The sequence below is a fragment of the Mesocricetus auratus genome, unplaced genomic scaffold (genome assembly GCF_017639785.1).
Source record: "Mesocricetus auratus isolate SY011 unplaced genomic scaffold, BCM_Maur_2.0 Super-Scaffold_4256, whole genome shotgun sequence".
Lineage (NCBI taxonomy): Eukaryota > Metazoa > Chordata > Mammalia > Rodentia > Cricetidae > Mesocricetus > Mesocricetus auratus.
The window spans coordinates 49,696,918-49,711,541 of NW_024429182.1; the positions used below are offsets into that span (position 1 = coordinate 49,696,918).

General features: G+C 40.6%; 1 protein-coding gene across 1 annotated transcript; it reads left to right on the forward strand.

The window, feature by feature from the left end:
- Positions 1–8,276: 8,276 nt before the first annotated feature.
- Scgb2a2 (secretoglobin family 2A member 2) lies at positions 8,277–11,721 on the forward strand. Its single transcript, NM_001310561.1, is given in 3 exon segments — positions 8,277–8,368; positions 10,020–10,207; positions 11,539–11,721. Coding segments are annotated over 3 exon segments (285 nt in total). The 5' UTR covers positions 8,277–8,310; the 3' UTR covers positions 11,578–11,721.
- The last annotated feature ends 2,903 nt before the right edge of the window (positions 11,722–14,624 follow it).

Consider the following 14,624-nt stretch of genomic DNA (forward strand, 5'->3'; position numbering starts at 1 on the left):
GGCTGACCTGACCCAGTACTCTCCTGTCTCCTTCTCACTTCTGTCTTCCCTCCTTCCCTCGAGGTCCTCTCCCACATTCATGTCTAATTGTTTCGTTTTGGGAGCCACTTAGTTGAACCAGGGCTGTCTATGTGAACAGGGTTTGGAGCAACAACAGTCCTCTTTGAAAAGCCTCCCCATGCCTGTGTCCTACACTATGTTCCTTTCCTTTTCTATCCAGCGGTCTCAGACTTTGGGGATTCATGTTGAAATCTTTGATCCATTTTCAGGTGATTTTAGTGCAGGAAAGGGTATCCTTATTTGCAGATGATATGATTCCATATATAAAATACCCTGAGGACTCTGCCAGAAAATGCTTAGATCTGGTAAACTTGATAAAAACTCTTAGATATGCAAAGTAGCAGAATAAAAAATCAACACATAAAAATTCAGTTACATTCCTATAACGACAAAAAATTAGCTAAGTACTCCCATCCACAGCATATGCTCAAAAAATGAAAGAACTTGCAAATAAAAAAAAATCACACTGTGAAATTAAACAGGCCCAAACTCTATACATTTCAACGTACGCACATACAGTTGCAATACCATTCTGAAGATGTTGTGCTTCAGATCACATTTTACACATTCTCTATCAAATACGTTTCCAAGGAAGTGTCCACCACCACAAAAGGAAAAATCACCAGTAGTGTTGAAAGTACAAGAATTAGCATCATATCCATTTTGATGATTCAAGTGTCCTTTACTTGTGCTAGGTCATTCTCCTTCACAACCTTTTTCTCAAGTATTTTCTTTTCTTCTTCTTGTTCTTCTTCATCTTCCCCTTCTTCTCTTTCTTCTTTTTCTCCTTCTCCTTCCTCCTCTTCTTTTTCTTCTTCTTCCTCCTCCTACCCTCCTCTTCCTCCTCCTCCTCCCTCTTCTTCTTCTTCTTCTTCTTCTTCTTCTTCTTCTTCTTCTTCTTCTTCTTCTTCTTCTTCTTCTTCTCCTTCCTCCTCCTCCTTCTTCTTCCATTTTTTGATTTTTATTTTGAGACAGGATTTCTCTGTGTAGTCCTGGTCACCCTGGAAACTTCTCTGAAAATTGTTGAGAGTATTACTAATCTGTGTATATAGACATAGCAATTAGAAGGCAAAATGATAATATTTCTATTGAAAAACATGAACAATAACAATAGCAAAAAATAACCAAGTAAAATAGGTTCTTGATTAGCATCTGTGACCTCTCAGCCACAGGTTCTTGGTCAGGTTTACAGTACCAGGCACAAAGTTCTAATAAACCATATAGGAGGACTTGAGTTCAATCAGAAAGCTATTGGCTGCTCACATAAGTTTCCCGTTACCCTGGCAGCAATGGCACATCTTGTCAGGTCAGTTACTGTTGTAGCTTCAGTATTCATAGGTGAATTAAATTGTTCATGCTTTTTCTAACTCAGCCTTTCATAGAGCACCTTCTATCACTATGAATAACACTAGTCTCTAGGGAGGGATTTCTCAGATCATTACTAGCTCCACTAATCATGCCTTGTGATTCAAGTGTGTCTTGTCTTTAGCTACAGTGTCTTACTATCTAATTCTTGTCGGTAACTAAAGCAATGGCAGTTGTCTGTTTTACGATGGGGATCTATGAGACTTCTTTGACTGAAAACGCATAGGGTGAGATCCTGAGCCTGGCAATGTACTTTCTGTTTGATAGTCATCAATTCCTATACAGAGAGGCTCCATTTAAACTCTTGTTTTGTATGTACACAAGGGAGCATCTAAAATAGCAAGTTTCCATGTGGCTTTTTCAAACGTCCTCTGCGTTAGTTATCCCTGCTGCGTCCCACCTTCTTTCTGTACTCACAAACCCCTCCCCACTTAAACCTTTTCCCCGCCTCATCTCCTTCTTCTCTTCATGCTACCTGTGCTCTGCTATCCTCCTTCCCCTCAGTTCCCCCTCGCAATGGCCACTTTCTGGTGGCTGATTACTAAAGGCACTGAAAGATTTAAAGCTAGGACCTGCAAATGAAACGGCACATGACGCTGTCTTTCTGGGTCTGTGTTTCCTCACTAAGTATGGAATTTTCCTCCAGTTCCAATTATCTACTTGAAAACTTCTGAAATTTATTTTTCTTTTCAGCAAATGTAATTTCATTGGGCATATGTACGACACTGTCTTGATCCAGTCATTCCTGTCTGTACATATGTGGTATTTCCATTTTGTAGCTATTGTGAATAGAGCAGCAGGGAGTGGGCATTGTAGTATAGAGTCCTTCCAATCTATATACCCAGGAGTGGTGTAGCTGGGTTATATGGTAACTTTGTTTACAGTTTTGAGAGGAAGCCTTCACACTGACTTTCATTATGGTTCCAGCAGTTTATACTTCTACTAACAACGAATGAAGATTTCCCATTCCCCATATTCCTGTCAGAATTTATTTTCATATGATCTCTTGACAATAGTCATCTAGTAAGGATGAGATGAAATCTAAAGTAGTTTTCATTTGCTCAGTATATGCTGAGCTGTTTCTCTGCCCCAAGCCAATTCTCAATTGCACATAATCAGTGCATTATTTAATGTACGGATTATTTCTGACACCATTCGTCCTGGCCTTCAGAGAGACCAGAAGATGCCAAGAACAAAGTTCATTTGGGATGGGACAGAAATGAGCCATGTGTTTACCTAGGTGTGTGCTTTCATCTCCTAGTTCACTGCCAGAGACCTTTACTCCAAAGTCAGGTAAGGACTCGGACAATGAAATGTAGCATTGTGTCCTTGCCCAGGACTTAATGATGATTTACATGTGCCTCAGACCACAATGAACTCAGCTTGTCATCTACTGGAGTCCCCTTTGGAAGCTTCTCATTCATGTTAAAAGCACCTGACATGAGGTGCAGGTGTCTAGAGTAAAGAGACTGGACACTCTCATTTTCATGTCTCCTGTTGGTACTTTTTCTCTGGGAAATCAAATGACAATTACTTGGACCAGAAAGGTCATATTAGAGATGCAGGTGTCAAATAAGGCAGAAGAGCAGGGCTGTTGACCCTCAGGCGGCACGAGATGATCTACAGCTTCAAAATAAGCTCTGAGACTAGAGAATTCAAGCTCTCCTCAATGTTTCACATCCTGCCGCAACCGGGGGCACTCGGTGGTATGGCCAAAGAATGATGCACATCCTGGGCCAAATATTTATGGGGCACCTTCTAGAACAAAACCTGGTGCAATTGGAAATCTCAGGAAAGTACACTGGAGAAACTCATGTTCTGTGTCTAGAGAAAAAAAGTTGTGACCTGATTGAATGAGACTTATGTGCCCATGGCTCACAGACAACTAAACAAACAGTCACATTAACAGTTTTTGCCACTTGAAAGTACTTGTCATTCTTAATGGAATGTGAAAAAAAAAAAGACATCAACTTAAGTGATTTGTGTATTTACAGAAAAAAGTTGCAGAAAAGAGAAAATTTTCCTATTTAAAATTCTTTTGGCCGGGCGGTGGTGGCACACACCTTTAATCCCAGCACTCGGGAGGTAGAGGCAGGCAGATCTCTGTGAGTTCGAGGCCAGGCTGGACCAACAGCCTCCAAAACAATACAGAGAAACCTGTATCATAAACCAAAAAAAAGTTCTTTTGTAAATTTTCTTTTACAATTTTAAACGTTATTATTAAAATCTTGCAGTAAAATAAATAATCTTTAAGTGTCTGCAATGAAATGTTATCGGGTTGCCTCTGCAAGCACATTCCCATCTTCTCTGTCATTCTGCAGGTCTGGATTCTCCCTGCCCCTCGAGGCTAGATCAACTTCAGACACATGGATAGACCCCTCGCCTTAGCATCTTTGGAAGTTCAGAGTGGGGTGGGTTACACGTTCCCAGGACAGAGATTATTTCAGGGGAAGAACCTGCACTTGCACACATCTGTTTGAAGTTAGGTGCCTGTCACTCAAGGCACTGATGAATTTTCTTCCCCAGGTGCTTTCCTTGCTTTGGCTTCGGGTCTTCATGTTTGGACTCCCTACTCTCCCCACTTCCCTGCAGCATCAATCACTCCTCATACCTGCCACAGGGAGGAATTCAGGCCTCCTGGGAGCAGGCATCACCCACATCCTTCACCCCGCCTGCCACCTAGGAGGTGCTCCTGCAGGTCACTGGCTTTCCCCTTGATATGCCTGCATGTGGCTCTGGCGCTGAGATGACTGAAAGGGGCTGCTCTGGTTTCCTTCAGAGAGACTGTGATTTCTGCTCTGACGTCTCTAGGATACGCTCTCCTATCACAAGTGAGGGCTTCTGCCTCAATGGCGAGCCTACAGCAACTGAGAAAGAACCTCCTCACACAGTGTTTTAGTGTTTTGTACTGACTTGATTTGGGGAGAACACCTGTAGACTTTCAATACTTCCCAAAAGGCTGAAGAGACACACAGTAGAGCATGACCCTGGAAGCACAGGAACATGGGAAGGGATAGAGGGCTGTGGAGGTTAGACGAGAGGAAGTGTTTCCTCTGACGCAGAGTCAGTGTGTGGCTGTTGTTCTCCTCTTGTTTTGTTTTGTTTTGTATTTATGGGCTGGGTCTCATTCAGCAGCCCAGGCAGGTGTCCAGCATATACTACAAGGCTGAGACTTGTGTCACACTCATGCTTCAGCCTCCCATATGCCGGATTTCAGGTGTGAGCAGTGCTTCAGAACACAGGGGCGACTCTGAGGACAGAATAGATTGAGTTTGGAGACAATCAGCAAATAAGGGAGATGAACATATGCTCAGAGAACACAGGGAGCAAGCTCCAGGAGGCCAGAAACCTCTCACTCCAGAAGCCTTGTCTTCTCTAGCTGGGCAGTTCCAGAACACCCAGAGGACTTGGGAGAGGACCCTGCTGGGCAGAGCCTGCTTCCAGACTTTGAGAAGTCTGCAGCCTTTCCCCTCACTGTCTGAAGAAAGAAGGTGCAAGTGTGGGGAGGACTCATAGCCAGAATACCTTAGTGAGGTGATGCTCTCTGTTCCTTTAAAAAGACAAAAGGCACAGAGTTGTGGGACACAAATGAGCTACAGTATGCAACATCCTTAGGGTGGTGATTGACAAGGAGTGGGCGCTATGTACATGTCAGCTGCTCCCCATTATTTTCAGAGAATCCAGAAGTGTGTTTGTGTTAAATCTCCAGTAACTACAGGAACCAAGAGCATCAGAGAGACCCAGTCCTGGCTCTGGGTTTATCTCCTTAACTTGGTGCCCAGATAGCACTGCATGACTAGAAAGGAAGCCTATGGTTGACTCTACTCTGCCGTGTGAACACATTCTGACCCATGTGCATCCCTGCAGTTTTCTTCTTGAGCCCTTTGCCTCTTGCCATTTTCCTCTCCTTGCTTCATCTGAGTCATTTTGAGTTGGAATATTAAAGTCATCTCCATTTCTTCAAGTCCATGCTTGATGTGACTTCCTGGCTCTTCTTTACCTTGCAATTTCTTTGTATTTCAGGTCACAGTGATTCTCCCTCAGCAATTTTTCTTGACATTTCCATGACCTTCATCCCTTGGCACTTCCTTCTTCTTCGTAGTCCTTAAACCTCCGTGAATCTCCCTGATTACTTGTCATGCAGCCGTAGCATATTTTAAATGTATAATAGATCACAGAGCAAATGGCTTGCAGGAAGCAGCATTTGTTGTTTTAGTCTCTTGATCTCATGTGTCCATGTTCCTTGCCTTAGTTGACCTTGGCAAGTAGCAAATGTCCTCAGGCCCCTGAACTTCTCCAAAGATCAATCTCATTGCTGAAATCATGTGCTGGATATATTTCAAATGTTTAATCATGTCACTATTTTGATTTTCATTGAAATTGAGTGTTTTATGAACTAAAATGACATAAGAACCTCACTTCACGCTTTCTTTTTTACAAATTTATGCACATAACATAACAAAATTCTGTAGTTTATTCATGGAAACTTTTTTCTTGAGATTACAATATAACTACATCAATATATATATATATGTACATGTGTATATATATATATATTCCTAAATATAACCTTCTTAGTCTGTAGAGTGTTACTTGTATGTACATTTACAGGACTGACCATAGGTATTGAATAACCAATTGCTGTGTCCTTCCATTTAGAAGACTATTACTCAGGCTCTCAGCATTTCTTAGCTGCCCATAGTTCCTTGTTTAGGGTTGACATCTCGGTGGCATTCCCTTGACCACATTTATTAAGCATTTTTTCCCATTGGGCACAAAATTCTACATGCCAACAACGATTTTTCCAACAGGGAATTTTTAAGATTCATTTAGAAATTCAGGTGAAGAAAAATCCCTACCACTCCCACCATTTTGGATGCTAACAGGTGACATCTTTCCTTTAAGCATATCCTAACCAATTCCCTGTCTCTAGAGGGCACTCCAAAATTTATTGCACAGTATCACCATCCACTGATTCAAGACAATAGTACCTTTTCCAAAATGCTTCCCCATGCTCTGTAAGGGATGATGTCTTCAATCCATGATTCCATTAATAAAGTATTGTTCTGCCCACACATAGTTTCCCTGAAATCTTACATTTATTGCTAGGATGGTATAGACCCTCAAATTAAAAAGTGGTCTACACAAGACCTGGACCAAAGCATTCTTCAAACTGAATGTCCCTTAAATATGTCTTACAAATCAGACAGGTGTATATTGTGATGTGTGGATGAGAACTACCACTTGCTTTTTCTCACCTGACTGTTTCTCTTGCGATAGTCTAGTTCTTTTATGTAACTTGAATTTTAGGTGATATTACCTGTCACGCACATGTATCATTTTACTTTGGTCGTTTGGTCCCATCAATACCTCCTTTCCTTTCCTCACTATGAATAGTTCCTCCTCTTCTTTCATGTCATGCAAATACAGATAGAGGCGTAGATACATAATACATACAAATTATGCATATTATAGAAAACATGATATTTGTCTTTCTGCTTTCAACTACTTTGTTAAACTCAATAATATCCTGACCCATTTATTTCCATGTAAGTGACATAATTCACTTCTCCTTAGGATCAATGAAATCCCATTCTGTATATACCACATTTTCTTTCTCTACTTATCTTCTGATGGGCATCTAATTTGATCCTTTGGCTTGGTTATTTTGACTAAACCTATAGTAATTATAGATGTGCACACAATCTGTGGCATTCCCGTATATATCCAAGTGATCTACCTGGATTTCAGAGTAATTCTTTTGTTTTAGTTTTTGTTTGTTGGTTAGTTTTTTAACGTGAGGGACCATCATACTAATGTCCATAGATTCAGCACTGGAAAACTTCCACAAATTAGTGGTTATCTAGGCAATGTGACAAGGTTATTAACATGCTGTATCTGCTGTCCTGATAAAACTTCAGCAGAGTTTTATCTATACTCATTTACCATGGTTAAAAGGAAATTCAGAGAGACAGGATAGCTGCTCAAGGATAAGTCATGAGCACATTCTGTCCCCTGGGTCTGAAGTCACAACTGCACGAGTCACACAGGCATACACCGATCATCCTTCCCTCCCTGGCATAAAGCAACAAGGAGCCCTAAGAACTGACAGTGCCCTTTGATTCACGAGAGGGGACACCCTAAACATCTAAGAGAGCAGGAAAAATGTGTCTACTATTTGGAGTGAACAATGAACGTTAATCGAAAGAAATTACTGTTATTAAGCCACTTAAGTAAGGATCAGAAGGAAATAAGTTTCCTCTGGAACTCCAGGAAGAGGAGGGTCAGCAGGAAAGCCTGCTTGCGAAAGGGTGTGTGGTCGTGCATGAACCCCAGGCACTGGAACCCTCAGAAACAGGTGCAAACAATATGAAGTGGCTTAAAATTGGAAAATGAACATTAAAGGACAAGGAAAAGACATGAACAAAGAAAGATGAAGGAGAAAAGAGGGAAAGAATGAAAGGAGTGAGAAGAAGACGATGAAGAAGATGAAGAGGGATAAATGAAGGAGAGAGGGGTGCAAAGGAGGAAGAGAATGTCTTTTTAAAGATCAAACTATAGTGCTGTAATCTGCATTATTTTTGAAATTGCTTGGGGAAAGGTCACCAGTGGTCATATGTCAAACTTTAATTCTCAAAGTCTTGTTCTTAATCATTTGTTTCCTTGTTTTGTACAAACAAATCGTAGGCCTCTTTGGCTCTGTTTCATGTTCTCTCATGTTGTCTGGTACAATGTCACAGTGTTCTCATGATTTACGTTCTTGTTTCCAGGGTGACTCTAAGGTAGCTGCCCAAGAAATAAATAGAGGCATGCTGAGGTCTCAACTCCAGAAGTTCTCTGAGCTCCATCTTGTACCAGAGACCGACCGACAAGAGCTGCCTCAACATGAAGTTGGTCATAGTCTTCATGCTGGCCATCATCCCCGTTTACTGCCGAACCAATAGTGAGTTCTGTGGAAGGGTGGGCAGCTTTTGGAGCACAGGTTGTTTTCTGTTCTACAGGAAGAAGTCCTAGCGCCTGAGCCAGAACATGTCAACAGTGGTACAAAGCATCTAATGCAATATCCCTAAAACTCATGCTAGTCCAGATAATCAAAGAGGTATCACTGATGTGGGTTCGGCCCCAGTGCTGGGGTTGCATCGGATATGTCATAACTATGCAGGAGGTCCCATGATAGTAACAGTTCTCCTGATATCTATGGCAGGTTTTGGATTTGGGTATGAGATTATTTTACAGGAAATGGGGAAGATAAAAATGACACTGGACCTAAATGGGCTTCGGTATAATTGTACTTATGAATCTCTTTAACTGTGCAAGGAGTTTCCTCTCAAACTGTATCATGTGACATTGGACCACTAACTTCCTATTTCTGCTGGCAGAGAGGATAGCTCACATTCCTCAAGTCCACCTGAAGTAATGACAGAAGTAAAGCTTTGTCCCTGAGGATGTAGTCAGTACAAACATGTCACCTGTGTATAGACTCTGTATGATTTGTATTGTTTATGTTGCCTATTTCACTTATCTGAGAGATTGGAGCAAAATAACAAGAAGGTGGAGTTCTCAGTTAACTTGATGGGAAAATCAGGGTTAGCCTTATGCTTAGAGTAAAACTAGTTAATTTGAACCTACTTTCTGACCTCTTTCTCTTCCACTAGTTGCCTGAATGACATCACTTTGAGTGACAGAGTTGATGTTTTATGATACTTTTAGATGCAGATGATAGAATTAATGGTGACAGTGATTAATAATTATGAACTATTTTAAAATACTTCATGGGGTTCACAAGCAGCACTGAGATGCATCATGACTAGAAGAAAGACACAGCTGTTCGATGTGTCCCATCAGAACAAAGCTTCTGACTTTTTTTGCTTGTTTGTTTGTTTTTCTTTTGCTTTGTTTTCAAGACAAGGTTTCTCTGAGTAGCTTTGTAGACCAAGCTGGCCTCAAACTCACAGAGTTCTGCCTGCCTCTGCCTCCCAATTGCTGGGACTAAAGGTATGCACCATCACCGCCCAGGTAGGTTTCTTGTTTCTTGCGTGTCGTAGCTGACAAAGGTTGTGTGAGTTTTGACTTCCCTTGTTGGCTTGTTAGGGGCAAGTTTTCGAGACCTGAAGGAATCTTGCAGGCTGCAACCATTTTCTGCATGAAGTCACTTCAAGTACTAGAGTTTCTGTTTAAGATGCTTTGTGGTGCCGATGCTAGAGGTGAAGAGCCAAGTGGACAATATTCTAGACCTGATAGCTATAGGATATTTGAACAATCTCTATGAAGTTCTCATAACTGTAACAAAATGTGGCAGGCTTTGACCAATCAAAGACCCGAAATGCTTACCATGCCCACCACTGTGGCCTGCCATCTACTCAGTGTCCTTGTCAGGGAAGGTTGTGTGAGGTTTGGCTTCTTTGTGCTGTGTCAGGGGCAGATTTTGCAGTTACTAAGTGGAATCTCACAGCCTGCATTTTCTGTCCCAGACTTGGCAGTGCTCCACCACCTTGGCTAATCTGTGTCTCTATTTGTACTCAAGGTGCTCATTGTCATGAGAGGTAACCTCTAATGAGTTAAGACCTCCAGTGATGAATGCAATGTCTTTCCAGGTTCTGGCTGCAATGCAATGGACGATGCTATTGCAAAGACCATTAACTCATCTGTGCCTATGGAAGAATATCACGAAACAGTTAAAAAATACACAACTCTTCCTTATATCCGAAGTACTGTGGAAAAGTTCAAGGAATGTTTTGCAAAACAGTCTAATGATACTCAGCATAATATTTTTGTGATGGTGGTAATTATCAATTTTCCCATTTTCTTTACACACACACACACATACATATATATGTGTATATATATGTATATATTACCACTAATAAGGAAAAAACAAGGTTCCAACTTTGTGACTAATAAGGTCAAATAAATATAATTTTACTTAGTGATGACATTTTGTTCCAGAAAGCCATTGAAAGACACAGTTGATATTCCATCTTATTCTGAGGATTTTAAAATAATGAAAGAAAAACACAAAAATTAAAGAGATCACTCTCTTATCCATTACTTCCAAGCCACACAAACACAGGTGTGCCCACACACAGGCAGGCACACTCACATGAACACACACATAATATCCCATGACATATAGAAACCCCTCAAATTCTTTAGTCAGAGAAAAATAAATCGATTCTCAGGAAGCCCTGCTTTGTTTCAGTGATCATGGACCCTTTCATTTGGAACTAATAAAGAAAAAGTGTAGCAAATCAGAGTTTTGAGAACATAATGACTAATGGTTTCTTAAAAAAAAAAGAAAGACAAGTTAAAGAGATTGCTCAGAGGGTAAGAGCATTGACTTCTCTTCCAGAGATCCTGAGTTTAATTCCCAGCACCCACATGGTGGCTCACAACCGGAGATATTCTGGACTGCAGGGAGATGTGCAGAGAGAACATTGTATATATAATAAACAAGTAAAAGCTTTAATAAATATAATGTAATGTAAATATAATCTTTTCAAGTATGAAAATGTAGTTCTAAGAACTTATCTAAAGTGTCCCTGATCCCTTTTAAACATCCTGCATGTGCCAAATCTTAGAAATATGCCCAGTTTTAAGTAAAACCACAATATACATGGCCCTAAAAGTACTGGTGGGGGTTCTCTATGCGGCTCTAATATAACTCATGTTTTAGAACATTGGGGAATTTTTTAAGTCACCCTCTTTCTCTTAATCAAGGATTTACTTGTGTGAATATTGAGAGAATACTTGCAGAGCAGTTCAAATTGAGGGTCTTCAAATACCTTTAGCCAAAGAGGACTCTCACTTTAGATGGACCAAGAATGGGTTCCTATAGAAGTGGCTGAGGGCTTTTGAAGTTATAGGGGAAAAGTAATCAAGGGGAGTCTTTGAATAAAAATGCAAAATCATTTGGGGTTTGTTACTGCTCTTGTTTTCATGATTCCTCTTCTCATAAATGATAGAACGCATGTACCTAGTCAGATTCTTCTCTGGGACTTTTCTGGAATATTTAATAGCAGTTGAAAAAAATTTAAAAACAAGAACATTTTCCTTTCAATATTGGGCTCTCCAGTCAACATTCCTAATTGAAGTCACTTCTCAATTACTTTTCAGTATGCGGTTTACAACAGTGACAAGTGTTCAGGATATTAACCTTCCACGAGACCTTTGGATCATAAGCCAGCAGTGATACCACAAATCATAACTTTTCTTTCGTGATTGTATCTTTCTGTCTATAAAGTGCAAGATAATTGTTGGAATCTCAAAGGCATTTCTTTCTACTTCATTAAATTAAAAGCAAATACCAATGATCCTTTTGTGATCTTTTAAAACCGGGGGCTTAAAAGCCCTGCTAACCTCCACTCAAGGACACATACCCACACCTGCCTCCCGAGCAGCCTTCAAGGGATATGAAGGCAGGAAAGTGTCTCCCCCTCACCATGCATGAGTCCCCTCTCTGGCTGCTTTCTCACCACTACCTCTACTCTTCATCCTACGCATTACCGTGCTGGGGTCTGAGGCTGGGGTGTGCCCACAGTCCTGCTGTCACCAGGATGCTGTGTCTACAAGAACTAGGAAACAAAGATGGCCCCACATAGACCACTCAATCAGAGCTCAGGTTCAGGGCAAGAAATCATATGATCATCTCATATGAGGAAAAGGGCTTTGATCAACTTCAGAGCGTTTGTTTGCGTGTTTGTTTTGTTTTTAAGATACTTCCATTAATGGCAAGATGTCCTGATGAAGTTAGGAATCAAAGAAAATGACTAGTATGGCAAATGTTTCTTATGTCAAACTTAATAAAATGAAAAAAAAAACAAGCAGGACTCTGACACAAGGAAAGTAAACTGTCTCCTCTGATAATGAGGGAGGAGGGTAGTGTGTCTGTTCCCTGAGTGCTTTTCCCTGGGTTCCTGTGGTGACTGAGTGTCAGAAATGTCTCCCATGGACGTGTGTGTTTGAACACTCGGTCCCCAGTATGTGGAGACATTTGTGAATGCTGTGGAAATTATAGGGCAGTGGTTCTCCATCTTCCTGATGCTGCAGTCCTTTAAAAGCTCCTACGATGTGATGGCCCCAACCATAAAATTATTTTCGTTGCTACTTCATAACTGTAGTTTTGCTACTGTTCTGAGTTGCAATGTAAATATCTAGCATGCAAGATATCTGATATGCGATCCCTATGATCGGGATCATGACCCATAAGTTGAGATCGGCTCCTTTAAAACATGGAGCGTTGCTGGAAGAAAGACATCACTCAGAGAGGATTTGAGGTTTTAAAGCCTGGCCCCACATCGTATGTCCCTTCTCTGCTTCGTGCATGTAGATGAAAATGTGCTCAGCCAGCTTCCTGTCCCTGCTGCTGTGTCATCCCTGCCTGTCACCGTCTCTTCCCTGCTGTGATGGGCTCCATAACTCTGAACTTTAAACCAGATAAATCCATTCTTCCCTAACTAGAGCTGCCCGAATTTTCAGCCAAGGAAAACAGGTCAAAAGAAACACACAACAAAAACCACAGGAATAAATCAAGTTGTCCTGGTTTGAAGAGAATATGATCCAATAATTAAAACAGACTCTATGAGAAATTCGTATACCAAGATACTCTATTAGAACAGCGTCAAAATGTGAAACAGAACATACAAAAGCCAGCAGCATTTCTATACACCCCTAAGGAGTACACTGAAAGGGAATTTAAGAATACAATGCCATTCAACATAGATACCTATAAAAGTGCCTGTCCTACATTGATTGCCACTGATGTGGTAAAATATCCTGAAAAAAATAGCCTAAGGGAGAAAAGGTTTATTGTACACACAATTCAGACCTACAACCCTCACTGTGGTGGAGTCACAGCTGCAGAAACTTGGAGCTGTTGGTTCCATCACACCATGCTCAAGAGCAGAAGGTAAGGAATGCATGCATTCTTACTGCTTACCTGCTTGTGCTCAGGCTGACTCACACAGTTCAGGGCTCTCTGTCTTGGAAAGGGTGCTGTCTCCCACAAACATAGTCATGCCATAACCCAACAAGATCTAGCCAAGGCTATCCTCCAGGTGAGTGCAGTCCTAATCAGTGTGACAGTCACCTAAACAAAGAGGTGTAAGACTCCCACAGTGAAACCTTTCAAACTTTGAGGAAAGAGAATGAATAAGACCTTACTCCTTAGGAAAAACACATATTCTCATGGATCAGCAAAATAAATACTGTTAAAATATCCATATTATTGAAAAAGGTTATAGATTCAGCGAAATTCCTATCAAGATTCCAAAAACTAATCTTTAGGGAAATAGGAAAAAACAAACCAAAACAAAATCCCACATTTGAATGGAAACACAGAAGCCTCTGATTATCCTAAGCAATTCATAGCAAAAAGAACAATGCTAAAGGTGTCACAATATCTTATTTCCAATTGAACTCCTGAGCTATGGTACTAAAACCTGCCTGGTACTGGTATGAAAAGGGATGTGACCAATGGAACATTTTAGAAGAGTCAAAAATAAAACATTCATCTCCAACCTCGCCATTATTGTGTCAAAACACATTAGAGAAGAAAAATTAGTATTTTTTATTAAACATTTAATTTAATTTTAAAATTCAATAAATTTAGCAATGCAATTTCATAAAATTGCATTAATTAATAATCTACATCCCTCCAAAGAATTCATTTCAAAATATAACAAAGACTATACCGTAAATCCTGAAATAGAAACTAATAACAGGAAAACAGAGAGGAAATAGTGACCCAAGCATAGACAAGGACACTTAGGAAGTTAGATCCAAACGGACAAACAGGATGACTTGACATTTTAAAAGTGCTTGAAAGGAAAAATGTCAAAGTGCACAGAAAACTGATAGACTGAGAAACACCCTCTGCCAATTCTTTATTTGACCAGGTATGGATTTCAGAACACATACAGACTTGAGAATACATTGTTCCCGCCTCTGTGCCAGAAGGTCCCCTGAGCCTTGAGGGGAATGAAATGGGAATCATATTGAGGGCTGAAGGCTCCATCATCATGTCTCAGCACTTTGGCCAGTTAAAGATTCTATATTAACCACTGCCTACTGTGGTAAACAGTTCTCTGATGAAGGCTGAGTACAGTACTATCTTTGACACAAACATGCATATTTAGAAGACAGTTTGACAATATAACCATTTAGAAAAACAACAATAGTAGAGAACTCCCCATGCAGAAAAA